Genomic DNA, 27,947 nt, shown 5'->3' with positions numbered 1-27,947 from the left:
CAGCACCACTCAGCACCACTACAGCATCACTCAGCGCCACCACAACATCACTCTGCGCCATCACAGCATCAATCTGTGCAACCATTCAACAACAACTGGTTCAAATATGTTCTCTCAATGTTTCAAGCTTTATTACAAATGTCACTAAAAGATTTCATATCTTTATGGGGTCAACATGACCCCATAAAGATAAGAAACCTTTTACGCCAAAAGGAAGTGAGACGAGCCCGTCCAAGTGGGCCGTCTCAGAAAGAGAAAAGTCTACGTTACAGAATGCTCTTTCCCAATGGCTGGCCACCGTTTAGCATAAACGGTGACGCCAGCCAATGGGAAAGAGGGGCGGGTCTTAAAGCCTAATACTGAAGCTGACCAAAAAACATAAAATCTCGCCAGCAAAACTGTGCATGCGCAGCCCACGCAGGTGAGACCTAAATAGAAGTGGGGGGACGCTCCAAGTTAGGTGGTGTCCCCGGAAATGACCTCACAACAGGAAGTGACGTCATGAAATGTAGTCCCCTCTAATTAACAAAGGTTACAAGGCGATGGGGGCAGGTTCAAAGGGCAAAACACAATGTTTACGTTGGAATTTGTCACTGTATTGACACTAAAAGGAGCAGGGAAATTAAAGCTGCGATTGTTCGGTGCATATTTATTGCCCACAGTAAATTAGCCTGTCTCCGTCTGAAATGTGTGAATACATACTGACCTTTTCTAATATACGGCCACGAGCGCCCGTCTGTCATACTGAACGGCTCCATCAACGTGAAACAACTTAAAGAGCTCTATTTGCCCTCTCTCGACAATAGGAGGTGAGGTTTGGTGATTTCAGAGCGCGCGCAGGTGCAGATTCGGGTACCGGCTCTATCTTTTGGGCAGGGGGGGGCGGCGTCCACCCGGTAAAAACCCGGTAAAATGAGTGGGGGGACGCCGTCCACCCGTGTGGTACCCCGACTCGAGCCCTGTCTGAACCGACTGGCACCTCTTTCCTGGAAACCAAGGGAGCGTGGTTTTCCTCTGCCATGGTTATTTTTCATTCTCATGTGAGAGGGATGGTGTCTCCCTTTTTTGGGGGGAGTAGGGCTGTTAGGGGGTATGGGTTACACTTTTAATGGGGGTGAATGTTTGATTTGTTCGGCATTACGTCCATCATTTGTGTGTCTTTTGCACTTTTAATGGGTGCAGTAGTGGCACTTCTCTGCCGGGCTCCTGCGCTTTTAATAGGGCAGTACTGGGAGTTCTGTGCCGGGCTGCTGCACTTTTAATAGGGCAGTACTGGGAGTTCTCTGCTGGGCTGCTGCACTTTTAATGAGCAGTACTGGGAGTTCTCTGCCGGGCTGCTGCACTTTTAATGGGGCAGGACTTGGAGTTCTCTGCCGGGCTGCTGCACTTTTAATGAGCAATACTGGGAGTTCTTTGTAGGGCGGCTGATCTTTTAATGGGGCAGTACTGGGAGTTCTCTGCCGGGCTGCTGCACTTTTATTTGGGCAGTACTGGGAGTTCTCTACCGGGCTGCTGCACTTTTAATGAGCAATACTGGGAGTTCTCTGCCGGGCTGCTGCACTTTTAATGGTATGTACTACAAAAAAAGTTGCCAATGCTGCTAATATCAGTCAGTCAATTGTTTGTCTTACTCACACACGAATAGAACACTATGTGAGAAGTATCTGATTTTTTGAATCAATCTTTTAGATTTTCAATTTATTTCAAGTTTTCATTTTTTCATTTACTTTTTGTACATTTTAAATATTTCAACAAAACATTTCAAAAAACATCACATAAACAAAAATGTAATCATTATTGTTTCACCTCCCCTTCATCTCATTCATACATACTATCACTAAAGATCTTTGTCAAACATACTCAACACGCATTCATACTCCTAACACTCTAATATCAAAAAACTTTATTTGTACAATTTATATACAATTTTTCGAAAGGAAACCATAGAATCTAATTTGAAAGCGTAAATCACTATAATACAAGTATCATTGGATTTTCTTATGGTTTCAACATAACAAGGTCTACGCGTTTCAAACTCTCTTTAATGTGGAGTTCTCATCAGGACCATAGATTGCAAATGAAAAGGAAAAAGAAAGGGACCTCTATTAGTTGTGGTTGTTTTGAGAAACTGTTATAGGCTCAACAGCCACCTCTCTTCGTCTTACCTCTCTAATTGTCAGACAGATTTGTATTCCTTAAATCACCAACGACCGCGAAGCGGGACCACCTAAATGGTAGATAAACATATTGGTATTCTTTCTAGTCCCAAAACATGTATCAATAGTCACCCAACATCTAAGGATTACTCACTGCTATCTTGTGGTTGGGCGCCTCTCTCTGTAAAAGAGGACAGATGTTTTGTTTAATTTGAGCGGTCCTGGTCGCCAAACTGGTTGGTAAATGGTCTGTTAAAAGACTGCATGGCTTACCTATTTTATTGTTTTTTTTTGTCCACATGTGAATTGTGAATTGCGGGGAGGACGGGGGGATTTTGATTTTCTCGAACGGAGCCCACGATGCGCCTAAAAAATAGGGAGGGGCATTTATTACTGCGGTTGGGGCATTGCGCTTTCCATAGTGATCTAGGGAAATTGTTTTCTCAATTGTGTTATGAGATAGTGCTCACCTTTAGTTCGTCTCGTGTTCCGATTCCATCTGAGTCCGGTCTCACAGTCTCCGGCATTCCGCGTTCCTCCACTTGTGTTTCCTGTTTGTTAACCGTGTCACATGATTTCTGGATTTTAGCGGGCGCCATCTTACAGTGGCCAAGATTCATGGGTTTAACACTGTATGTTAGTGTTTAACTGTCGTAGTGTGCCTATTAAATGCTGTTTCCCATATCTTGGGTTCAAATTTGGTGATTGCGTTGGATGAAAATAAAGATAATATTAACATTGACGATTTGTTCTTTGTATTTCGTTTAGGGGGGCCATCTTGGATAAGGGAACTCAATCACCAAGTGGTGGACTATACTGTAAGTGCATATTTCGGCCATGCTCACATTCTTGGTCTTTATTATAATTTGTACATTTCGGAAAGTTCATTTAATCCATTGATGGCTGTATTGAATTTCACAATCATCATTGCTTCTTTTCTTGAAAGTTTGGCTTCCAAATCTCCTCCTCTTGGTTCCTGTTCGACTTTTGCAATCACTGACCATCGCAATTCATTATCTCCGTGATTTTTTATTTGCCAGTGATTCACCAATGGGGCATTAGGCATATGCAAATCAGTCTGACCCTGTGCCTCATGGGAACAGTCCAGCCCGAACTGCCAAGCCATGCCTTCCCTGGACCGGAAACAAGCTTCCTAGGACCGGTTTCTGGCATTCCAGCCGTCTTCAGCCAGGTTTGCTTGAATCCAGTGGCAAAGTGAGCAAGGGACTCACGTCTGAGTATACCCTGCCAACTTATGGCAAACAAAGTGGTACAAAAGGGGTGGTGATAGACGGGGCATCTGAACCAATCAAACAATCATATTTGCATATGGCCCTGTCTGAACTGGGGTGGCAGAGTGGGCTAAAGAACGGTGATGGATTAAACCCAGATCTGTTGACTGGGTGTGAGTGTTTGATTGGTTCAGATGCTCCGTCCATCACCACCCCCTTTTGTACCACTTTGTTCGCCATAAGTTGGCAGGGTATGCTCAGACGTGAGTCCCTTGCTCACTGTGCCACTGGATTCAAGCAAGGCAGGCAGAAGACGGCTGAAATGCCAGAAACCGGTCCTCGGAAGCTTGTTTCCCGTCCAGGGAAGGCATGGCTTGGCAGTTCGGGCTGGACTGTTCCCATGAGGCACAGGGTCAGACTGATTTACATATGGCCATGTCTGAACTGGGGTGGCAGAGTGGGCTAAAGAACGGTGATGGATTAAACCCAGATCTGTTGACTGGGTGTGAGTGTTTGATTGGTTCAGATGCTCCGTCCATCACCACCCCCTTTTGTACCACTTTGTTCGCCATAAATTGGCAGGGTATGCTCAGACGTGAGTCCCTTGCTCACTGTGCCACTGGATTCAAGCAAGGCAGGCTGAAGACGGCTGAAATGCCAGAAACCGGTCCTCCGAAGCTTGTTTCGGTCCAGGGAAGGCATGACTTTGCAGTTCGGGCTGGACTGTTCCCATGAGGCACAGGGTCAGACTGATTTGCATATGGCCATGTCTGAACTGGGGTGGCAGAGTGGGCTAAAGAACGGTGATGGATTAAACCCAGATCTGTTGACTGGGTATGAGTGTTTGATTGGTTCAGATGCTCCGTCCATCACCAACCCCTTTTGTACCACTTTGTTCGCCATAAGTTGGCAGGGTATGCTCAGACGTCAGTCCCTTGCTCACTGTGCCACTGGATTCAAGCAAGGCAGGCTGAAGACGGCTGAAATGCCAGAAACCAGTCCTCGGAAGCTTGTTTCCGTCCAGGGAAGGCATGACTTTGCAGTTCGGGCTGGACTGTTCCCATGAGGCACAGGGTCAGACTGATTTGCATATGGCCATGTCTGAACTGGGGTGGCAGAGTGGGCTAAAGAACGGTGATGGATTAAACCCAGATCTGTTGACTGGGTGTGAGTGTTTGATTGGTTCAGATGCTCCGTCCATCACCACCCCCTTTTGTACCACTTTGTTTGCCATAAGTTGGCAGTGTATGCTCAGACGTGAGTCCCTTGCTCACTTTGCCACTGGATTCAAGCAAGCCGGGCTGAAGACGGCTGAAATGCCAGAAACCGGTCCTCGGAAGCTTGTTTCCAGTCCAGGGAAGGCATGGCTTGGCAGTTCGGGCTGGACTGTTCCCATGAGGCACAGGGTCAGACTGATTTGCATATGGCCATGTCTGAACTGGGGTGGCAGAGTGGGCTAAAGAACGGTGATGGATTAAACCCAGATCTGTTGACTGGGTGTGAGTGTTTAATTGGTTCAGATGCTCCGTCCATCACCACCCCCTTTTGTACCACTTTGTTCGCCATAAGTTGGCAGGGTATGCTCAGACGTGAGTCCCTTGCTCACTGTGCCACTGGATTCAAGCAAGCCAGGCTGAAGACGGCTGAAATGCCAGAAACCGATCCTCGGAAGCTTGTTTCCGGTCCAGGGAAGGCATGGCTTGGCAGTTTGGGCTGGACTGTTCCCATGAGACACAGGGTCAGACTGATTTGCATATGGCCGTGTCTGAACTGGGGTGGCAGAGTGGGCTAAAGAACGGTGATGGAATAAACCCAGATCTGTTGACTGGGTGTGAGTGTTTGATTGGTTCAGATGCTCCGTCCATCACCACCCCCTTTTGTAGCACTTTTAATGGGGCACTATGGGGAGTTCTCTGCAGGGCTGCTGCACTTTCAATGGGGCACTATAGGGAGTTCTCTGCAGGGCTGCTGCACTTTTAATGGGGCACTATAGGGAGTACTCTGCAGGGCTGCTGCACTTTTAATGGGGCACTCTATGGAGTTTGTTCTCTGCAGGGCTGCTGCACTCCTAATGGGACACGCTATGGAGTTTGTTCTCTGCAGGGCTGATGCACTTTTAATGGGGCACGCTATGGAGTTAGTTCTCTGCAGGGCTGCTGCACTTTTAATGGGGCACTCTATGGCGTTAGTTGCCCTGCAGGGCAGCTGAGCATTGAATGAAGCATGACTGACACTTATCTGCGTGTCCGAGAGCTCGAGGCGCTGCCAGTCACCCTCCAGTGCACCGCTGCGCAGGGTGTCCGTGGCGCGCGCAGCCGCCTCACTCGGGCGTGACCCGGGTGTCTCCGTCACCCTCACTCGCCACGGCTCGCGCGCCCAGCATGGCTCGCCTCTTCAAAGCGACCACCTGGTACCTGCTCCTGTGGATGGTGTTCTGCTTCCTGCTGCCGGTGAGTCCAGCCCTCTGCCCCCTCCCCGCCGAACTACTGCTCCGGCTCACATCCTCCAGGCGGGGACCCGAGGATTTCTACTCACAGGGAGGGAGGGGGTCTCTGTAAGTCTGAGGAGATTTCAGCCGGGCGCGAGCTCCGCGCGCAGGGTCCGCCTGTCAGCTGTGCGCTGCTCCTCAGGGGGGCTGCGTACCTCGCGCCTCCGTCTGCACCTGTGGAAAACGGTTCCTCAATGGCTCGGCTGGGCGGTGTCTGCCACCTTGAGGGGGTTCAGTCCCTAAGAAGCGCTCCGTCCCTCTGCGGCGCTGGACTCCCTCCGGGGCTGAGCCTCTGGCTACGGTACCAAATGTACTCTGTGTCTGGGGATCCCTGGGGGGTCTTCATGTCCCAGGAGCGGTCGGCATCTACAGGGTCTTCTGTGTGCGTGTCCAACCCGTTCTTGTGCGTTTTACGAGGGAGCATGCTGTGTGTATCTATCCCAGCTCTTCAAATACAACTTTGGAAAAACATGCACTCGCTAGCGAAGAGTACCTGTTTGCTTCCAAGAAGTGCCGGTACTCCTCTCCTAATAAAGTTACCGTATAAGCACGGAGAAGTGCCGCTACTCTTCTAATGAATGTATTGTATCAGTACTGAGAAGTGCTGGTACTCTCCCATTAAAATGATTGTATCAGTACTGAGAAGTGCCAGTACCCTCCTAATAACATTATTGTATCAGTACTGAGAAGTGCCGCTACGCTCCTAATAAAGTTATTGTATCAGTACTGAGAAGTGCTGGTACTCTCTTCATAAAGTTAACGTATCAGTACTGAAAAGTGCTGGTACTCTCCTATTATACTTATTGTATCAGTACTGAGAAGTGCAGCTACTCTCCTATTAACATTATTTATAAGTATTGAGAAGTGCCACTACTCTCCTATTAAAATTATTGTATCAGTACTGTAATGTGCTGGTACCTACTAATAAAGTTATTGTATCAGTACTGAGAAGTGCTGGCACTCTCCTACTAAAGTTATTGTATCTGTACTAAGAAGTGCTGGTAGTCTCCTATTATAATTATTGTATCACTACCGAAAAGTACAGCTACTCTCCTAATAAAGTTAGTGTATCTGTACGGAGAAGTGCTGGTAGTCTCCTATTAACATTATTGTATCTGTACTGAGAAGTGCAGCTACTCTCCTAATAAAGGTATTGTATCAGTACTGAGAAGTGCTGGTACTCTCCTATGTAAATTATTGTATCAGTACTGAGAAGTGCCGCTACTCTCCAAATAAAGTTACTGTATAAGTATTGAGAAGTGCCACTACTCTCCTATTTAAATTATTGTATCAGTACTGTAATGTGCTGGTACTCTCCTAATGACATTATTGTATCAGTACTGAGAAGTGCCGGTGCTCTCCTACTATCATTATTGTATCAGTACTGTGAAGTGCTGGTACACTCTTTTTTTTCAGATTTTGGGAATGTGGCACTCTACCTGACACTACCAACCCCTTTTAAAGTACAGTTTACCCATTCCTTTATTTTTAAATCAAGCAGTGTAAATCTTGAATAAATGATTTCATTCTGTTGCTCTCTGGTTACACACAGACCTCTTCAGTCCATTAACTAATAGAGGTTTCATAATGTACTATAGTACATTTCCCACTAATTAACTTAACTTTATCAAATGTATTTCTCATTTAAGGTGCACGCTATTTTAAATGTAGCTACCTGAAAATCAAAGACCAAAAAAAGTAGAGAATATTATGTGTTTTTTAGTCACATCTTTGGCCCCGTACCCACGCTCACTGACCCCTCCCCATTGCATGCAGCATCACAGTTCCAAAACGCTTTTTTTAATGCGCTTTGACCGGTGACATAAGGTATCCATGCCAAATTTGCATTGTTTTTTCCCAACATCCTGATGATTGTCAAGGTATGCAAAACTTGTTGATTCACCTGGAGTGGACCAAGAAAATAGGCAAAATGAAGCTATATTTTGAGTTCATGGGTAAAAAATAGGATAAAAGTGCTCAACAAAAATAGTGTCACTTTTCCAAGCTTTCAGGAACATCCAGAGCTGAATCAAAAAGCCAATTTTTTACCCCAGTTTTGGTATTTTTTAAAGAGGTAGCTAATTTTTCCTACTTTCTGTGCTTTCAGCTTACTTCTAGTTTGTGCTGGAAACCGGTGTCAAACTCATGGGTACTCCAGTTAACGCTATAGATTTATGAAAGTAGACAAAATTCTGAATTCAGCAAGGGGTCATATGTGTAGATCCCGCAAGGTTTTCCCAAAGAAACGTAGGGGCTGATTATGATGTCGGTTGGACTTGTGTCCGACCAACACCATCACAGACTAGAACCACCCAACCATAGTTCGGCAGTTCCAACTGCAGAATTTGGATGCGACCACACTATGGGCGGTCAGAAACATTTATTTTTCAATGGTAGATTGTGCGGCTGGTGGAAAAGGCCTGCAACACATGTTGCCATTGAAAAATGAATGTCTGTGAACATCCCTGCGTGCCACATGGTGCAGGGATGTTTAGGGGGCACCACAGGTGCCCCTCAGACTCCATAGCGGAGGGCCAGCAGGGAAGTGGGCCCTGCTAGGGTCCCCAAAGCCACTTTCTGACAGCCTTTCCATGTCAGAAAGGCCGACACAGAAAGGCTGGGTGAAAGTGACATCATAATCCTGACGGCGAAGCCGAGGCTAGTTCTGCCGCCATTAAGGGATTATGATGCCTTCTGGTGCTCCGACAGACTCAGTGCAGCTGAATCCCCCCACGAGTTTCCCTACGACCGCCATCATAGTAATACGGCAGTCAGAGGAAAACCATCGATGTCAGGCAGAAAACCTCCAACAACCTGTTGTATGGGTTTCCGCCCAACATCATAATCGGGTCCTAGATGTTGAAATGAAAAAATATTGAACATGAGTAGGAAAAATGACCATTTGTTAAAATGTTTTCCTCTGTAACTTTTTTCATGGTAGCCCATTTATAAAATGAATATACCATTACGTCCGCTAGACCCTTTTGGTTGCAGGGATATAAAGGGTTTGTAAGTTGGTGGGAGAGGTGTGGCGCCGCGGCCAGGGCGACTGACGCTGGAATCTGGGGACCACAGTTCGATCCCCGGCTCCGGCGGCAGGTTTGCCCAGCACCATGTGACTCTGGGCAATATCTCGCTTAATCTTCCCGACGGCCCCCAGCGCCTAGAGACCCTTACGGGTGATTGTGCGCTTTACAAATGTGGACTTCTTAAGTTGTGCAAGAACCCAAGTAGCCCAGAACCAACAACTGAGCTGCTTCGTGGAAAGGTTTTTCACTGTATACAAAGTATAGACCAATTCATATGGTGAAGTATATAGACAAAACAAGCAATTGCAATCCAATAGGTCCCGCATTTGCAAAAGCTAGAGCTATTGGCGTTGTAAATGACAATGTCTTTTACCCATGTGTTTTGGAGTGGAATGGAGTGTATATATGTGGTGTGGAATTATGTGGGTTGGATTAGAATTGTGTGGGGTGGAATTGAGTGGTGTGTAGTTTATTTGTGTAGTGGAGTTATGTGGTACAGTGAATAAATAGGCCTGGGAGCTGCACAGAATAGAAAGGAAGATAGAGAGGGATAGGTAGTTTGTGCATGAAGGGGTGAACAAACTCCATATCAAGGGGTAGAAGGAGTGTGAGAGAAAGAAAGGGAGAGCAGGCCACAAACGCATAAAGAGATGTGTATGCAGAAGACACCTCAAGAAGAGGAGGAGAGCGTGGGTTTGAGGGACGGAAACCTTGAAAAGGCAGGGGAAAGAAATTGTGCTTGAACACCTGAAGTTGACCACATGAGAGAGACAGGAAGAGTGTGTCAGAGAGCGAGAGAGAGGGGTAGGAGAGAGAGAAAGAGAGAGGGATGAGTGGGAGAGGCACCCAGAGTTAGGGGGAGGCCAGAGGTGGACCAGTGCACAGAGCGAGGAGGTACAAGAAGCTAGCATGTGTGAGCAGGCAGTATAGAGAGAAGAGAGGGAGTGTGAGGGAGAAATGAGAGGGGTCAGTGGGATTATAAAATGAGAGAGGGTAGTGGCAGTGAGAGGGGCAGTGGTGTTGTAGAGAGATGACAGGCTTGAGATGGAAGTGAGTGGGAAAGATGGGTTGTATTGGAATTTCTGTTGTGGAATTGTGTGGCGTGGAATTGTGTGGATGTGTAGTTGAAATATGTGGTGTGCTGTAGAATTATGTGGATAGTAATTAAATAGTATTAAGTGTATTTGATTTATGTAGAATCAAATTGTGTGTTAAGGAGTTTATTATGTGTAATGGTATTGTGTGTTGTGTAGCGGCATCTTGTAGAGTTGAATTATGTGGTGTGCTTTTAAAGTTCGTAGCATGATGTGGAAATCTGTGGTGTGGATTATGGCTATACGGTGGGTTGTGGAATTGTATTGTGTATTTGAAATATGTTGTTTGGTGTGGAATTATGTGGTGTGTATTGGAAATGTTTGGAGTTGAATTTTGTGGCGTGGTAATCTTCGGGGTTGGGTGAAAGTATGCTTATTGGAAGTTTGTGTCATGGTGTGGAGAGCATTTATGTTGATTGTTGGAATGTGGCATAGAGTGCATTTATGTGGGGTGCATTTATGTTGTATTGAGTAGTGTGTTATTTTGTGGAGTTTGATTATGCTGCAATGAGTGGTATTTTGTGGAATGTAATGATGTTGTCTGGTGTACAATTGTGTCTCATTGAATTGTTTGGTATTGTGTGCAATTATGTGGGATGTTTTGGAGTGGTATTATGTGGCATGGTGTGAAGTAGTATTATATGGTGTGGAATTATGTGGCATGTTGAGAAGTTGAATTTATTTTGTGCAATGCCAATTGGTCTTGCTTTCGCGAGAGGTAGAGCTATTGGCGTTGTAAATGAAAATGTCTTTTACCAATTATGGAGTAGATTGGATGCATGTGGTGAGGTGGGGAATTATGTGGGTTGGAATGGAATTGTTTTTTGTGGAATTCTGTAGTGTAGAGTGGATGTGTGCAGTGGAATTATGTGGCATGGTGTGCAGTGGAATTATATGGATAGTAATTATGTAGTTTTGAGTGTACTGGAATTATGCAGACTGGGATTATTAGTTGTAAAGACTGGAAGGGCTGGGGCAGTGTTAGTAGAACAGCAAACCCTACTTGACGTGCAACTCACTGCCACTGTAAAAGGTGAAAACTGTGGTGCCTTTATAAGAAGTAGCACAATCCATGTTACTGCATTGGATATACTAAATGGGCTGGGACAGCGTCAGTGGCATGCTTAACCCCTTCCATGCGGCCGCGATTCCCCCCGTGTGCGGCCGCCAAACGAACAGGGCTGGACCGTGACGAACCCCAGCCGTCATCAGCACACGAGCACCATGGAGCCTGACGGCTGGGGTTCGTCACCAGCATGGAAGGGGTTAAAGTGCAGTTCACTACCACTGTAAAATGCAAAAAATATGGTGGCTTTTAAAACTAAATATGCTATATATGTTTGTGCCTGCACACAGACCACACATAAGAATGGTTGCATAATTTGTAATCAGTAGTTGAACATAATATAATATTTAATGCAAACAATATATCTCTTAACACAGCTGTTTGCTGTGATTAATGAACCAAGTGATACTCATAAAATGCACTGTTGAAGGGAAACGATCGGACTTTTATGTACTAACACTTTGAAATTGCATTTATGCCCGACTAGATTTGTGTGTTAGCTCCATACCACAAAACATGAACTCAAGTCCTCCTTTCAAAAATACATTCTTATCATTACCAAGTCATTTGTGGGCGAAGTATTGAGAGTGCCGCCATTTGTAATCAAGGCCTTCCTGTTTGACAACCGGCACTCTTGCAAATCAATTCCAAAATATGCTTTTATCCTTAACGAATGATTTAAAATTACATTTATTTAATTTATGTATGCCCTGCATTTTAGGAACACATCTTTTCGTTTGTTTGCACACATTCAATATCATTGCAAGCAAGCACGATTTCCCATTTAGAATTAACCCCTTCTGTGCGGCGCACGTTCAGCGGACGTCGCGTGCACTACCTCAGTAGTGCTGCGCATATCCGCTGAACGTTCCGGCCTCGCCTGCGCAATAGAACGTTCCGCACCAGCGTGGAACCTTCGGCGCAGCGGAGGGGTTAAAGTGAATAGAGCAGTATTAGGCAAATAGTTGAAGTTCAAGTTCAGAAATTTGTATAGCGCACTACTCACCCAGAGGGTCTCAAGGCGCTTGAGGGAGGGGGGGTACTTTACTTATCAAATATCCAAGTTTTTAGTTGTTTTCTGAAGGAGAGGTGGTTCTGTGTAAGGCGGAGATCGGTGGGGAGAGAATTCCAGGTCTTAGCCGCTAAGTAGGAGAAGGATCTTCCCCCCATGGTGGATCTTTGGATGCGTGGAAGAGCGGCTAGGGCTTGATTGGACGATCGTAGTTGGCGGGTGGGGGTGTAAAAGGACAGGCGCGTGTTGAGGCATTCGGGTCCTAGGTTGTAGAGGGCTTTGTGTGCGTGGGTGAGGAGACGGAACGTTATTCTTTTGTTGACGGGGAGCCAGTGGAGGTCTTTTAGGTGACCGGAAATGTGAGCATGGCGGGGGATGTCTAGGATGAGTCTGGCTGAGGCGTTCTGGATGCGTTGGAGTTTATTCTGTAGTTTGGCTGTCGTTCCGGCGTAAAGGGTGTTTCCGTAGTCTAGTCGGCTTGTGACCAGTGCGTGGGTGATCGTCTTTCTTATTTCGGTGGGGATCCAACGGAAGATTTTTTTGAGCATACGTAGAATGTTGAAGCATGATGATGAGACGGCGTTGACTTGTCTGGTCATCGAGAGGGAGGAGTCCAGGATGAAGCCCAGGTTACGTGCGTGGTCCGTTGGTATGGGTGCGTTTCCCAGGGCCGGTGGCCACCATGAGACGTCCCAGGAGGAGGGGGATGATCCTAAGATGAGGACTTCCGTTTTGTCCGAGTTCAGTTTTAAACAGCTGTTCTTCATCCACTCGGCTACTTCTTTCATCCCTTCATGTAGGTTGGTTTTGGCGGTGTTTGGGTCTTTGGTGAGGGAGAGGATCAGCTGGGTGTCGTCTGCGTAGGAGATGATGTTGAGGTTGTGTTGGCGCGCGATGGATGCGAGGGGACTCATGTATACGTTGAAGAGGGTGGGACTGAGTGATGATCCTTGTGGAACGCCGCAGATGACTTCGGTGGCCTCTGATCTAAAAGGGTTGAGGCGGACTCTCTGGGTTCTTCCGGCGAGGAACGAGATGATCCAGTCCAATGCCTTTCCTTGTATTCCGACGTTGTTGAGGCGTTGTATAAGGGTGCTATGACAGACTGTGTCGAAGGCTGCGGAGAGGTCAAGTAGGATGAGGGCAGCTGTTTTTCCGTTGTCCAGTAGAGTTCGAATGTCATCTGTTGCTACGATGAGGGCGGTCTCGGTGCTATGTTTGGCTCGGAAGCCGGACTGTGAAGGGTCGAGGGATTTGTTGGATTCGAGGAAGGCGGCGAGCTGACTGTTGACGGCTTTCTCAATCACTTTGGCAGGGAATGGGAGGAGCGAAATGGGGCGGTAGTTCTTAAGTTCAGTGGGGTCTGCTGTGGGTTTCTTCAGGAGGGCGCTGAGTTCGGCGTGTTTCCAGATTTCCGGGAAGGTAGCGGAGTTGAGGGAGCAGTTGATGACGTCTCGGAGATGGGGAGCGATAATGGAGTCTGCTTTGTTGAAAATGTGGTGGGGACATGGGTTGGTTGGTGATCCTGAGTGGATTGAGTTCATCAGGCGGATGGTGTCTTCAGTGGTGATTGGCTCCCAGGCGCAAAGGTTGTTGGAGGGGGGTTTTGGTTCAGAGGTGGGTGGGGTGGATTGCTCTCCAAAGCTGTTATGTATGTCAGCGATTTTGTTGTGGAAGAACGAGGCTAGAGAGTCGCAGAGGTTTTGGGAGAGAGTGATGTCGTTGGTGCCGGCGGTGGAGTTGGTAAACTCTTTGACGATGTTGAATAGTTCTTGCTGTTGTGGGCGTTGTTGTCGAGTCGATCCTTGAGTGCTGATTTCTTGGTGGATCGGATCAGTTGGTGGTGTTTGCGGGTGGCGTTCTTGAAGTTGGTCAGGTTGTCAGTGGTTGAGTTTTTTCGCCAGGCTTTTTCGAGGGTGCGACAGATCTTCTTGGATTTTTTAAGGTCATCCTTGAACCAGGGGGCTTTTTGCTACCTTGCTTGATTTGATGGTTTTTCAAGGGTGCTAATTCGTTAGCGCTGTGGGTGATCCATTGTGTGAGGTTGTTGGCTGCTTGGTTTGGGTCCGATGATTTGGCAGGAGGGTTATGGTGAAGTGATGTGAAGAGCTGGTCGGTGGTAATTTTGTTCCAGTTTCTGTGGGGAATTGGTTGAGGGTGGTTGTGGGTCATGGTCTTAATGTAGTTGAAGTGAACGCAGCTGTGGTCCGTCCAGTGGAGAGCTGTGGTGTGATTGAAGGAGATGTGCTTGCTGGAGGTGAAGATTGGGGCGAGCGTGTGCCCGGCATAGTGGGTGGGGGTGTCAACGAGTTGTTTGAGTCCAAGATTGGCGAGGTTGTCCAGAAGGGTGGTGGTGTTGCTGTCTTTGTTCTTTTCAAGGTGGAAGTTGAGGTCACCTAGTAGAATGTAGTCCTCGGAGGGGAGGGCGTGTGGGCTGATGAAGTCAGTGATGTCTTCTCTGAATTGTGTTGGGGGTCCTGGTGGCCTGTAGATGAGGATGCCTCTGAGTGTGGTCTTGGGGTCGGTGTGGACCTGGAAGTGAAGGTGTTCGGCAAATGCGAGGTTATCGCAATCAGTTTGAAATGAAAATGTTTCTCTTCTGGACAGAGCTGGGAGGATTCAAAGTGGAAAACATCCATTAAAGTGTTGCATCACTTTCACATATAGGCATTTGGGGCAATTTACAGTGTTTAGGGCCCATTTCCTGTGGAGACAGTTATAGTGCATGGTAAGATCTCTGCAGACTAGGGAGCCGCCTTCGTTTTACAGCATGTGAAAGGAGTGTGTCTTTCCCTTATTTATATTATAATTTGCAAGCGTTACCTTGAAATTATGGAGCACAAGTTGAAAGAAAAAAGAGGACAGAAATAACACTAGGGATTGAATAGCTGTACAACTACTGCTCACTGGGTCATGCCGTGTGATTTAGGAATACATGCTTGCTTGATACACGGAATGGAAAGTCTTTCAACCAAATTGCACAGTTTTAAATATTTTGCAAAGGATGCCCTGCTGCCCTCGAGCCTTGCTGAAAGGCCTCTGGTGGGCGATTATGGGTCACATGAAAAGAAACTGTTTATCTGGGGGCATACAGGCACTCTTCTTCCTCGTATTACTTCAGTTGCCAGAGATAACGTTAGGCCTGCTTGTTATCATTCTTAGTAAACAGTACACTCTGTGAATTAAACTCCCGTATGCGGTGCATTCTAAGACCGGCCGACAGAAGAGAGATATGTTTACATCTCAACACCTTTCATGAAACACCAGTGTGTAAGTATGCAGTCAGACTTCACAAACCATTGGAGTGTTTTGTTATTTAATGGTTTATTTAGGAGTTTTGCACTGGACTACGATTTACCCTGCGAGAGATGTTCTTACCCAAACAACAGAAGTATTTATTGTTATGTTTAGCATTTGTTTGCGCCTCCCAATATTATAAAAAATACTGAAAGGGAGTACCGAAGAAAGGAAACTGCCAAACTTTGAAGTGGGGAACTGGGTTCGAGTCTCCACATCGGCTCTCCCTGTGAGTCTGCTGTTTAGGTTTCGCTGAGCCAGCGCATGCGTTGCTCTGCGAGACATTTAGTGTGTGGGCTTTTAAAAGTCCTGCCACACGCTTTTGGCTGGCATAGAGCGTGGGGTTACGCGCACAATGATGAGCAGAGGCGCCATATGGCTTTCCTCTCTCGTCATGGTGAGCGCACACACTTGCCAGCCTGCGTGTTTTTTTTATTTCCATTTTGCGCGCGCACACAACTCCTGCTTCTCTCCCCCCACCACATATCGCGTCTCGTGGCTGCTCGCACGCGCGTGGCCAATGCTTGTTAAGTTTTGTCAGGCGACATTAAGTGCATCCATTCGGCCTTTTGTCTTGATTTCAAATTTTTGGCAGGTATACATGTACTTCTAAACTACGAACAGTAGGTTAAAAGGGTAAGTCACAACAGCACATTTCCCCAAAAAAACGAGTGCAAACCTAATGACAGACCCATTCTCGGCGCTCTGCTCATGTCTCCCTTCATGAAAATAACTGTATTTACTATTATTAAGATAGAAAACTGTAATGTTGCTGCTCTTTATCGCAAAGGAATTATAATATTTAAAATCCAGCTTCTGCATGCCTTGCTTGAATGGCCATGTTGTGTACGGGAAACAACCTTTACAATGCAACTTTTACAACGCACTACCATTACAACGAAACTTTTACAACGCAACATCCATTACAATGCATGCAATTACAATGCAACCATATTAACGCATGACACTAGAAACGCACACCACTACAACGCATGTCATTACAACTCAGTCATTACAACACATACCATTACAACGCATAACATTACCATCCAACACTTACCCTACTGTTGCACCCCCTGGAGTTAGAATAGTAGTTTTTATCCCTACACTATCCAACACTTAACCTACTGTTGCACCCCCCTGGAGTTAGAATTGTAATTTTTACCCCTACACTATCCAACACTTACCCTACTGTTGCACCCCCTGGAGTTAGAATAGTAATTTTTACCCCTACACTATCCAATACTTACCAAAGATGCAATGTAATGTTATGCGTTGTAATGGTATGCGTTGCAAAGGTATTATGCATTGTAATGGAATGCGTTGTAAATCTAGTTTTTAAAATTTCGTTGTAATGGCATGCGTTGTAATGGAATTCGTTGTAATGGATGTTGCGTTGTAAAAAATGCATTGTAAAGGCATGCGTTGTAAAAGTGTGCGTTGTAACGTCATACATCCGTTGTGTACTGCATTTGACGAAGGTACTAATATTAAAACACAGTATATGCAGGCTATATATTGACCTATATTGTGTGCGCTGTTAGTCATGTACTAATATTAAATATGTCATGCCGAAATAAAAGAAACAAACCTTTTTTGACATCCTTTGCGACAGTTATGGCGTGGATTCCATTGTCAGTTGTCACCATTCCATTCCTCTGTGCAATGTTTGTGTTGAGTTCTCTGCTGTGGCTCGTATGCGTTGTCTTCTCTAGAACCAGTTCTGAATTCAGCAGCGGCTCCTCCCTATGGCGGAGGAGCATCGCCTCCCCCCACACAACAGCACCCTCAATATCTTGAACAAGCATTGGCATAGCAATAGGTCTCGCCTTAGGGACCTTATGAGTATTTAATTATGCAGCACAATATCCTTGGTGCAACATCAACTGTTGCATAGCTAAGCACTTATAAGGTCCCAAAGGCGAGACCTATTGGCTATGCCAATGCTTGTTTTGTTGTTGTTGTTATTTCTATTGTTATTGGCATCATCATCATCATCTATGCAGCAAGTCACAAACATAAGTGACCCCGGCGATTTCTTTAGAGCTGGCACTCCTCTTATCTTTCTTGGTATCTGCTCTACAACAGCCTTATCCGCAAGGAGCGCAGAGAAGGTGATGAATAAGGCCATTTTGAAGCCTTCATTGCGTGCAGCTGACTGAGCTGGGTGAACTGACGTCATACTGTCACTGTGGGCCATTAACAGATTCAGACCACATCTGTGCGCTATACAAATACTATTATATGAGACACCTCTGCACGCTGAGATACAGTCACTATTGGGTCCGGCTATCTTCACACCTTGGCCATCACTGCTTATGTCCATCTGTGTGTAATGTTTGTAAATAGATGGAATCAGGTAAAAGTACCGCAGCCCATGAGTCTACGCTGGAGGCTTTTCTTTAACCTGTCAGCCACAGGTCCTGGGGGCTGCACTTGACCCCTCTACTTCGAGTCTGAGGGGTTCCTCTGACAGGGCTACCGTGGGCGCCAGTGCCAGCCCCATGATGCCCCAAACATGTGGTGAACAGCCTTCTGCAAAAGAGCACAAACATGGCTCAGTAAAAAATGCAACTTCTATAGCTAGTAACCCTCCCAGAGTCTGTCTTTCGTTCTAAGTCTTAAAGAGAGAAAACAGAGTGAAGAACTCTAAGGCAGGGCCGCTTCCTGACTGAGAACACCGCAGAATGGATGTGAGAGCCCCCCTCCCCCTTCTTTCAGAATCAGGGCCCGGTTGGGGCACCAACACGCCAGGGCATTCCCCACTGTGCTTCTCCAGGGGGCATACTTTCCTGTACCGTGGCAGGCACATCCCTGGAATAATGTGGTGCATTCTGGTACTGTGACAGAAACACTCCTGCAATAATGTGGTGCTATACAGTGAAGTGGATAAGAAACCTTCCTGGAATAATGTGGTGCATTCTAGTACCGTGACAGAGACACTCCTAAAAAAATGCCGTACTCTAAGGTGAAGTGGCAGAGAAATTCCTGGTATAATGTTGTGCTTTCCAGTATCATGATAAACACACCCAAGAGTAATGTGGGGCTACCCATAGCGTGGCAGACACACTTCTTTAATAATGCGGTGCTACCCATAGCGTCGCAGGCGCAATCCTGGAATAATACGGTGCTTTCGATACCGTGACAGACTCACCCATGTATACCTGATTTAACTTACATTATGCCACCGAAAAACGGGCACACTATTGGTGTTTCCACTTAAGAACTTAGTTTAAAAAAATAGAAACAAAACAAGTAAAATAATGGAACACGCGAACATGAATGAAAGTCACCATGTACTTGAGAATTCTGTTGTCTGTCTCTTTCTAAAATATGCCTTAACGCCCCAGACCGACTCATGTAACAACTACAGGTGAGATCTACACCAGGGAAGGCACTTTCAGATAAAGCAGCAAAGGGAGGAGGAACAGCTGGCAGACAAGAAACGGAACGCTAGAAGAACGGAACAGACACAAAGCATGGCAGTGGAGAACAGAAAGTGCATGTAACCAAAGAACAAAACAGAATGACAAGCAGCGGAGGGGTGGAAGGGGGTTTGGGATGGCAAGTGGCAACGTGGAAGGAGTGGTGGGGGAAGGGAAACAATGTTGAGGGGGAGGGGTTGCAGAGACAGGTGAATGTGCTGCGCTGGGGCAGGAACAACTTACTGCACAGAAGAGAGCTTGAAGCAGCGCAACTGAAAGAACTAAAAGATTCCCTGACAAACAGCCCATAAAGATGAAAGCGTACATATATGGGAAGTTAGGTGCTGCTGCGTGGGAGGATACCAATGCCAAGAAGGTGGGAGAAAAAAGAAGAGTTGACCGGTAGCCACAAAGCATTTTTGAAGGACAGACAAAGGAAGGAATGGCAGTGCATAGGTGGGATGTAAAGCCACAGAAGAGATTACAGCTGGTCTCTTAGAGACAGCGCATGCGCTGCCTAGGCTCGACCTATGGTATGTATTTCTGAAATGGGCACAAGATATGGAGTTCAGGAGCAGCGGTTATTTGTACATCTCTGAATTTGTGGATAAGCGCACTAGCATATGAATCAGAGGGCATTTTTCAAAATGTCCTTTTTCAGACTGACCTACATTTGGAAGGCACAAATACAGAAAAATCCAATTGGTAATAACAAATGTTCTACCATACTATATTTTCGCATGCCTACCTCATTTGTGTGTGTAGGCCATGTGTCTGTGACAGAAAATGGGCCCTCACGAAACATGGGCAATCACATTTTTCCACTGAAAAGGACCCTATTTTGCAATGTCGAAAGCTTTGGATTTTTGGCCCTAGCTCAGGCTGCACTCAGGTAGACTTAGCAAACCTGTACATTTTAAGGTTGAGCTTCGATCGATTTGTTATATCTGTTCTGTGGGGTTTGGCACACCCACTGAATGCCATTGGTTGTTATCTGTGGCATTCAGAAATAATGTCTTGGTATTGGTGCATTCCTGTAAATGTCCCTCCTTTGTGTGCTTAGCTCTCTTTCCGGCGATTTCACTCAGACAACATTATGGTTGGCCATCACACTGTACAACGTGTGGTGGCCCCTCCTCTCTCCAGATTTAGTGGTGTTTATAGCTTCCACCGGCAAGAGAAAAACAAAAGCTGTCTTCCACACTCCTTGTACTTGAGTGCTGAACAGAGCGCTTTTATGCATTTGAGCATACTGCGGATAGGTGTGGACTGGGCACAAAATTCAAATATTTTTATTTTCGCCGGCTTCATATTGCTGTTTAAGCGAATAGCAAACAAGAGGTACTGTTTCCTGAGTGGAATACTGTGCAAGCGTCTCTCTCCTCCGGGGACGGATTGGTAATGCGAGCACTTGGGCATTGGCCGAAGGGCCGCTGTCTCAGTGCCCTCTGTGGGTCCACAGAGAGCACTGGACAGGGAGAGGAAAGCAGCCTCGCTTGCGGCCGTTCAGTTATGATCATCTGTGGCCTCTCCTTGACCCCCTGCCCTGTTAAGCAATCACGCTGATGGTGGGCTGGGGAGGGGGATTCTGTGCCTGAATCGGCCTCCCAGGGGGCCAGGTTTTGCTCAGGCTATTGAGGCATTTTCACCTCGACCCCCTGGGGCCCACACAGCCCTGAAACAGTGTTTGCATTAACACCTCACCCACAGCCCTTCTCATTCAGGGCATAGTGGGCGAGGAAGAGTGGGTCTCGCTGTGGGGGCCAGGTAATGTTGGGAACTGGCAGCATCTTCACCTTAGCTCCCCCCCCCACGGCTGGTCCAGCAGCTGTGTTTTTTGCTTTATCCCCTCTCCTGCCAGGCTATTGCCCCGAGGCAGTGAAGGACTGGGGAGGGCTGCGTAATTTACAAATAGCTGGAGCCTCGCTATTTTTCAGGTGCTTCTGGGCTGGAGGGCTGGGGAATAATTTTTTAGGACAAAGGGACCGCACTGTTTTTCAGGTGCTCCTGCACTGGAGGGCTGGGGAATCATTTTTAGGAGAAAGGGGCCTTGCTGCTTTTCTGGTGCTCCTGCGCTGGGGAATACTTGTGTAATAGAAAGGGGCCTCGCTGCTTTTCAGGTGCTCCTGGCCTGGAGGAATGGGGAATACATTTTTGGGAGAGAGGGGCCTCGCTGTTTTTCAGGTGCTCCTGTCCTGGAGGGCTGGGGAATAATTTTGTAATAGAAAGGGGCCTCGCTGTTTTTTAAGCTGCACAGCTTGTAGGATATTGTCACCTAGGCCCTGTGTCCTTCCCAAGAACAATATCCTCCCACTTACATTCCTTATGTGTTTCATGAAAGGGCATGCCCTGCAAATGTGGGCCACACCCTGCGAATGTGGGCCACACCCCATGAATGTGGGCCACTTTTTTCATCGGTGCCCGGGCCAAATTGTGATCCCAATCCGATCCTGCTCTCCTCACATCTCACTACGGCATGAGGTCATCACGAAAGCTAATGCTTCAATTAAAATATAGCCCTCCTTTGCAAGAGACAAATCTGAAACCGCGTCCTCCTTCATGTATGTGTGTGCCCCACCTCCCAGCTCCTCCCACTGCTCATGCCACAGTAAGTAAGTAAGTAAGTAAGTAAGTAAGTAAGTAAGTAAGTTGAGTTTGTAAAGCGCCTGGTTACACCTACTGGTGTGTCCCCGCACTATAGAAGCCAGCGTGAAGCCGATGTACCTCTGCTGCTGTTGCTTTGATCAGCCCCCAAACCTAGACCCTTCCTACTCTTTGGGGAACAGGTGAGTTTTCAACTCTTTGCAGAATACCAGCTCTGACGTCTCTAGCCGCAGATTCAGACGGAGTCCTCCCATTCTCACTCTTCTAAATGTTGGAACCTGAACCTGTCCCGTACCGCTAGATCTCAGCTGTCGGGTGGATGGTATGGGGTTAACAGGTTGTGAAGGTAGGTGGGCCCTTTACCCTGTAATATTCGATGGGCAACACATAGTGCTTTAAACGTTACAGATCTCTAGGTAGTATCTATGGCTGCTAAACTCGCAGTTGAGCCTGCCTCTCTCCATTCCATGCACCCCTCCCCTTGCACAGGCTCCGGTTTCTGCACATGCTTGCCCTTGTTTTACTTTATTTTTGTACCCAGATATAGCTGCATTTTATTTTTAGAAGGCACAGATATCCAACTCCCTCATTCCGTAGAGTTTGTGCCTTGGGGTGAATGAAGGTGTGTAGCCGATGCACACGCACCTATGTTGCTTGTTCACAAGCACTTCCATTGCTTGTTTTAATATTGCTGACAAATGTTGTTTGTAGTCTGCAGCCCTGCCAAGTGCCACGAATCACGAATTACTGTAAAGCATTTTGACAAATCCATGTTGAGCAGCGTGTTTATTCTCAGTATACTGGCGGTTCCAATGCCTGCTCCGCCTCCTTTGTTTTATTTATCAGCTGAAACAGTGTCCGTAATGCTGCTTAGGCGGGGCAAAGGAAGGTGATAGTCCTCCCTGAGAGCAGCCTGTTTATGCCCTTCCTGCAGGTGGGTTGGCCAGCCCATGGGCGTCCGCAGGGGGGGCAAGAAGGGGCCCCCCCGGAACACCCCTTCTTAGGGGTCTCCCTGAAGACGCCCATAACAATCACCACGCGGCGTCTTCAATCCCTCGTTCACCCCTCATCGCCCTCCTACCTCGACTTTAAACAGAGGCACAACTAGAGTCACATTTCGGGGGGGGGGGGGGGGAGTGGGGCTAATTCATCCAGCCATATGCAGAGTGGAGATGCAAGGGCTCTAAGAAGGGGTGAAAACACAACAACGCCTAGTTAGCAAGTAAAGGGTCTTTTAAAGACCTGTGTGAAGTACTCGGGTGCGGCTGTGTGTGTGCCCGGGAAACTGTGTCAGCCGGGCCGACACACAGGGGGGAAGGGGGGGGGGGGGGGACTGCAATAGGCGTTGCGCCCCTGACTTTAAACACTCTTAGTGCTAATATCTGTGAATTTCTTTCTTGCTACTTTAGTCTCCGATGGCAGCTTTGCTGGTGATAACAATTCAGGCACAAACTCTTATTTGCACCGGATACAGCATTATTATTTGGGTACCAGCAATGCGGTATGTATTTGCACCCAATTACATGTGCCTTGAAATAAGGAATAACATGAGTAAACGTTAACTGTGGCAAGTTTTGAATGTTATTATTCCTAGCGTACAAATTTGTACATCAAATATCCTCCAGGTAGGACCCTTTGACAATTGCATGAGCAAACACAAGAGCAAACGGCATGTACGATCAGCTCATAACAGGAGTAACAACAAATAATATAACCTTTTGCCTTTGTTCTCTCCACCCACCTTAGAATTAGGCCTGTAAGGTGCTGTTTCCTCTTAAACCCTCGGCGTAAGAACCAGACAAAACTAATTTAACTATTTGTGTAACTGCGTATTTGTTGGGCAGCCTGTCCTGGCACCCATTGCTAATAGAGGGTAGAAAGCATTTACCACTTGCTTGTGAGCGTTATTATTTATTTGAGGTAAACCCACGCCCTTCAGAGATTGGTGCACTTTAAAACGGGTGATTTACCACACACCTTTACAGTATATTGAGAATGACCTCATGTGGAGTAATACATGTGCTCAGTATAGTGCAGAACACGAGGGTGCTCCTGCCAGATCCCGTGGCTGTTATTAAGCATGGTCCAGGGTACCCTCCCTGAGGTAATGCTGATTTTGGCCTGGCGCAATTTGCCAACACCATGACACATTCAGCAGCACCCGCCTCTGACAGCTCTTTATTCTGAGCATCAACCTGCAGGCGGTGAAGGGGCTTTTTTATTTTAGCTTCCAGGTGGACCCAGAAGAATGGACTACTTTAAACGGCCATCATCCCTCCTTTTGTTCGAGTATCACCTGGTGGAACCCCAAAACAAGGGCCTAATTTAAAGGGCCATCAGCACTCCTTTTGTTTGTGTATCACCATGGTGGGAACTACCTAGAGCCTAACACCTAAATGCTAATGCAATCGAGGGAAACTAAGACCCTCAGCTTGTGATCTGTACAAGGAAAATATGATTTAGAGGCAGGTTTTTGCGGTTGTTCAACCTCTGTGTATAAGAGATGAGCACACACTCCAAATATGGCAGATCTGGGTAATTACACGAATTATGATTTAAAAAAAAATCTCATTTTTTTATTTAATTGTTTCATAGCATTTCTCATCCCAGTGGTAGGGTGTCAGAGTATGTTACATCACACGCACACGTTAAAAAAAGACAATAAATCATAAGTGTTCAAATCAATCTACAGTATGCTACATAAGACAATGAGGATTACAAATTGTCAAGAGTGCCTGGTTGGGAGAAACACAAAGTCATGATTCAAAACCCCGTCAGACTTTCTTACTTCTGAATGACCTCTTTTAGCAATCTTGCTTACAGACAGATTTTGAAAATAACAATTAGGTTCTAAACCCATGCCTTGACATTTGCATGTAGCTCCTTGATGCCAATCCATAGCTCTCTGTGATATATTGGAATTATTGCAAGTTATGAACAGCAAGTAACAAGAGGAAGTCAAAAGCAGCAACCCGCTTACCTTGATACATGAAATACAAATTTTAAATTTGCATGTTAAACTTCATGATTCTTAACTGGGTGTAGACAAAACACAGATCTTTGCATTAACCACCAGAGAAATCTTACTTTATTAAAGAAAGTGATGGCTTTGGCACAACAACCTTATGGTGTATGAGATCATGTGCAGCCTGCTTCCTGTCCCACATGGCTTCTCCTGTGCCCCAGTGTTTCTTGTGCCCCACCTGGTACACATCATGTCGGAGGATGGTGATGACGTTAACATGTCTGCGGACGCCCATGAGCCCAACATGCTTTGCACATCCTGATTGGGAGCTCGGAGAGAATGATGTAGTGTGGGGTTTGGGGAGTGCTCTACAGTTGAAAGAGTCGGAGCCGAGAGCTTTTGGCCTTAACAGCCTAACTGCTCACCAATTGCAAGGCTAGGACACCACTATGATCCCTCCAGCACATTTAAAGTGAAGAAAGCATGTCTTTATAGGCTCCGTCATGGTTCGCAGCGCTGGTACGCGAGTCTGACAGTGGGTACTGCACATTATTTCCAGGCAGTTACTGTTTCTCTGCTTTGCCCCCTCCCATCCATCACTTGGAACCTCTCTTCTTTTTATCAAGTTCTGCTTGCTGTCCTCCTTTTCTTCCTTTTTTCCTCCCATTCACATCCTCCATCAGTTCATTCTCCTCTTTCTGCGGCTGTTTGTTTGGTTTACTTAAAAAAATAAAATCTTTCTCAAGTTGTTTCATTCATGCTCTTACTTTCTCATTCTCTTTCTGCGCCCTTGCTATTCTGCCTCCAAGTACCCTTTCTCTGGTTCACCTTCCCTGTCTCAAAGAGGAACAAAAATCATTAATGCAGCAGGTGAAGTGACGCCGGATCTCAGAAGTGTGAAGGACCCCCCTGCACCCTTGCTTTGGTTGTCATTCATTATTCAACAGGCAAGATGAGCGATCCTTTCTCTTTCCTAACACTAGGGCTCATGGCAACCATCCTACAACAACACAGTCTCACTCTATAGAGCACCACCATTTCTCTTGCTCTATCGCCCTCACTATCTGGTTGGCTCTCCAACACTTCTTCTTTTCTTTTCTTTTCTTCCTCCCCTTCTCTCTTTTTTCCTCTTCCATGTTCATTCCCCATACCCCCTCCACTTCTTTTTATCTCTCTCCCCCTTTTGCTTTATTATTTTCCCTTACACGCCTTATCTTTTCAGCCCTGACTCTGATTAAAGACCTGTTGGAAATACCAGGCTACTGATTTAGAAAAGCCAGGAATGCAAGCAAAGCCTCGCAGTGAGGGTTCATTCCCCCATCCCTGCCCTTTTTGAAGGTGCAACATATACCTGCACTATCAACAGACAGAAGACCTGACCTCAGAGGTCAGAGGACCCATGGGGGTGATTTAACTCTCTGTCCTGGGAATGGCTGTTGCTCTGTTCTGTCTTGATGTTTCAAGGCTGACAGCATAACATGTACTGAGGACCCATGACTAGGTCAGAATGCTGCCCCTACATCAGGAATCCTGTGGCTCTGCAGTAGTGTCTCCTGTGCTCTGTTAGCAAACAGTGTTCATGTGTGTTGGTTCCCAAACACCAGGGAATGAGTGAGTGCTGTATACTGAGGAATGGGGGGAGGCGGGGTGGGGGGAAGGGGTCATGTTACACTCATTAACTAGCAGAGTCCTCAACACCAACTATCATGTATACATGATTACACCAGAGCAGGTACATACCAGCAACATAAACTCTGACTGCAATTTGACATCAAGTAACCCTTTACTGATGTATTCTAGTACTTGTAGTTTTAGTATTTTCATTAGTAAACCAGAATTAAGAGTACCAAAATGTAAAGATATAAAGTCCCTCAGCATCTCAGTAGTTTTATGTTCAACGTCTTGTGATATAGTGTCACTCAGGGTCACACGTGAGGTATATAAATGTCACACAATGAACACTGCAAACCGAGAATTGTCACACAATACCTACTGAAAACTTGGCACTTATGAAAAAACATTATTTTCAACTCCAAAAGCTCTAACTTTCACAAATGCAAGACCGATTGCATTGCAAATGCTTGTTGAAAACTACCTAGGGGAATCCTGCGTGGGGGTCACTTACGTGGCTCCCATCAGTATTTTGTAACCAGAATCCCTTTCTAACCTCAATCCTTGACTAAACAAAACACATTTTCCTCATATTTCTGTGATGAAAAGTTATGGAATCTGTGGGGAGCCACAAACTTCCTTCCACCTAGCAGTGCTCCAAGTGTCCTGATAAAAATGGTACCTCACTTGTTTGGGTAGGGCTAGTCCGACACACACACTAGCCCCAGGCCTTGATGGGGATGGGAACTAGAGGCACGGGGCCTAGGGGCTAGCCAGCCTCCGATACGATATGTATACATAAAATGGGCTGCCCCTAGTTTGGGTTCCTACAATTTTCTACAGCGTTTCCTCGAGATGCAGCACCAGTGGGGGCATCTCACAAAAAGGGACAGACTGGCCTCATACACCAGGCTGTCCTCGCCCTCAAAAACTTTGTTTGATAGAGGGCGGGCATACACCTGGAGACAGGGATGCACTTCTAAAACTAAGTGGTGGCCCGTGAAAGAGTGAGAGGTGATCTAAAAACCATCACACCATTACAATAAACTACTTTTATTCAGGGAGCAAATGCATGGTATTGAAAGAAGTGAGCGGTGATGTGGGACGTTACTCTCCTTCCACCGTGTTAAGTGTGGTCAACATGTTTCTGCCTTCGTGTCCCCGTAGGGTACGTTGCATTCGTCAGGACCAAAGGGTTTCTAAACGTGGGCTCAGCCTTTTCACACGTGGTGCAAAAAGGATATACCACTAATGGGTCGGGGTTGTGGGCATCAAACTCCCCGGTCAGTGTAGTACTGGTGTGAGAGATTCTGTAGGAAAAAAAGGAAACAAGAAAAAACATATATACTAAAAGTGTTATTATATATTGATTGGCAAAGTTGCCTTCCATCCATCATCAGAACTACTGCGCGCGTGGTGTGGTCTATATGAGACACGTGGCAAACATACGTGTCATCATTCAACAAATGAAATGACAGGAGTCCACTTCTTACCCAAAATTCCTATCCTACTTGCTCCATGGGTGGGCGAGGGTGGAAGGGCCTACTGTGACTTTCTGTAATGGAGAGGTACAAAGGGTCATAGCCTGTTGATGCGACTACACATCTGTTACTCCAAGAACAAACATACTGATATGCTGTTAAAAAATTGCCTGCCCAGTGTAGGCAACAAACACACACACTCATCAGAAGGTGAAACAAAGTTACACCTACGCAAACATACGTGGCAATCACACGCTTACTGTCTTTCTTCAGCGCTTCCAGCCGTTCCATCTACAGTCGTCCTCTCGGTCTCCCCGCCGTTGGATTGTGGAGAGTGAGGAGCGGGTTTAAATACTGTGGTTAAGTGGTTGGTTAATCGCTAATTAGTTGGTAAATGGAAACGCATGCTGCGGTTCCTGTGTCTCGTTGGGGCCTTGCCTTGTCGCCTGGTATGGGGCGTGCCTTTTTTTGCCCTCAGGCATTGGAG

The 27,947-nt window shown here is 46.4% G+C and overlaps 1 protein-coding gene and 1 long non-coding RNA gene across 5 annotated transcripts in view; one reads left to right on the top strand and one right to left on the bottom strand.

The window, feature by feature from the left end:
- The window catches only part of LOC144798648 (uncharacterized), a 43,002-nt gene extending 39,774 nt beyond the window's left edge, over positions 1-3,228 (bottom strand). Inside the window, exon 1 of the long non-coding RNA XR_013603594.1 lies at positions 2,627-3,228. This is a non-coding gene — a long non-coding RNA (uncharacterized LOC144798648). The remainder of the gene's footprint in view (positions 1-2,626) is intronic.
- Positions 3,229-5,658: 2,430 nt separating this feature from the next.
- LOC144797751 (NXPE family member 3-like) overlaps positions 5,659-27,947 on the top strand; it is a 627,879-nt gene continuing 605,590 nt past the window's right edge. For 3 of the 4 annotated variants that reach the window (XR_013603456.1, XM_078668505.1, XM_078668507.1), the window contains exon 1: positions 5,668-5,838. Coding sequence is in view for 3 of the 4 variants with exons in the window: in XM_078668505.1 (XP_078524631.1) it covers positions 5,770-5,838 (69 nt within the window). In the remaining variant the exon portion in view is untranslated. Of the gene's footprint in view, positions 5,839-27,947 lie in introns of all 4 variants that reach the window. The other variant, XM_078668504.1, reaches the window with a different exon arrangement.

This window comes from Lissotriton helveticus, chromosome 12, assembly GCF_964261635.1.
Source record: "Lissotriton helveticus chromosome 12, aLisHel1.1, whole genome shotgun sequence".
Lineage (NCBI taxonomy): Eukaryota > Metazoa > Chordata > Amphibia > Caudata > Salamandridae > Lissotriton > Lissotriton helveticus.
The sequence above is the reverse complement of the archived record's forward strand: the minus strand, read 5'-3'. Positions and strand labels throughout refer to the sequence as shown.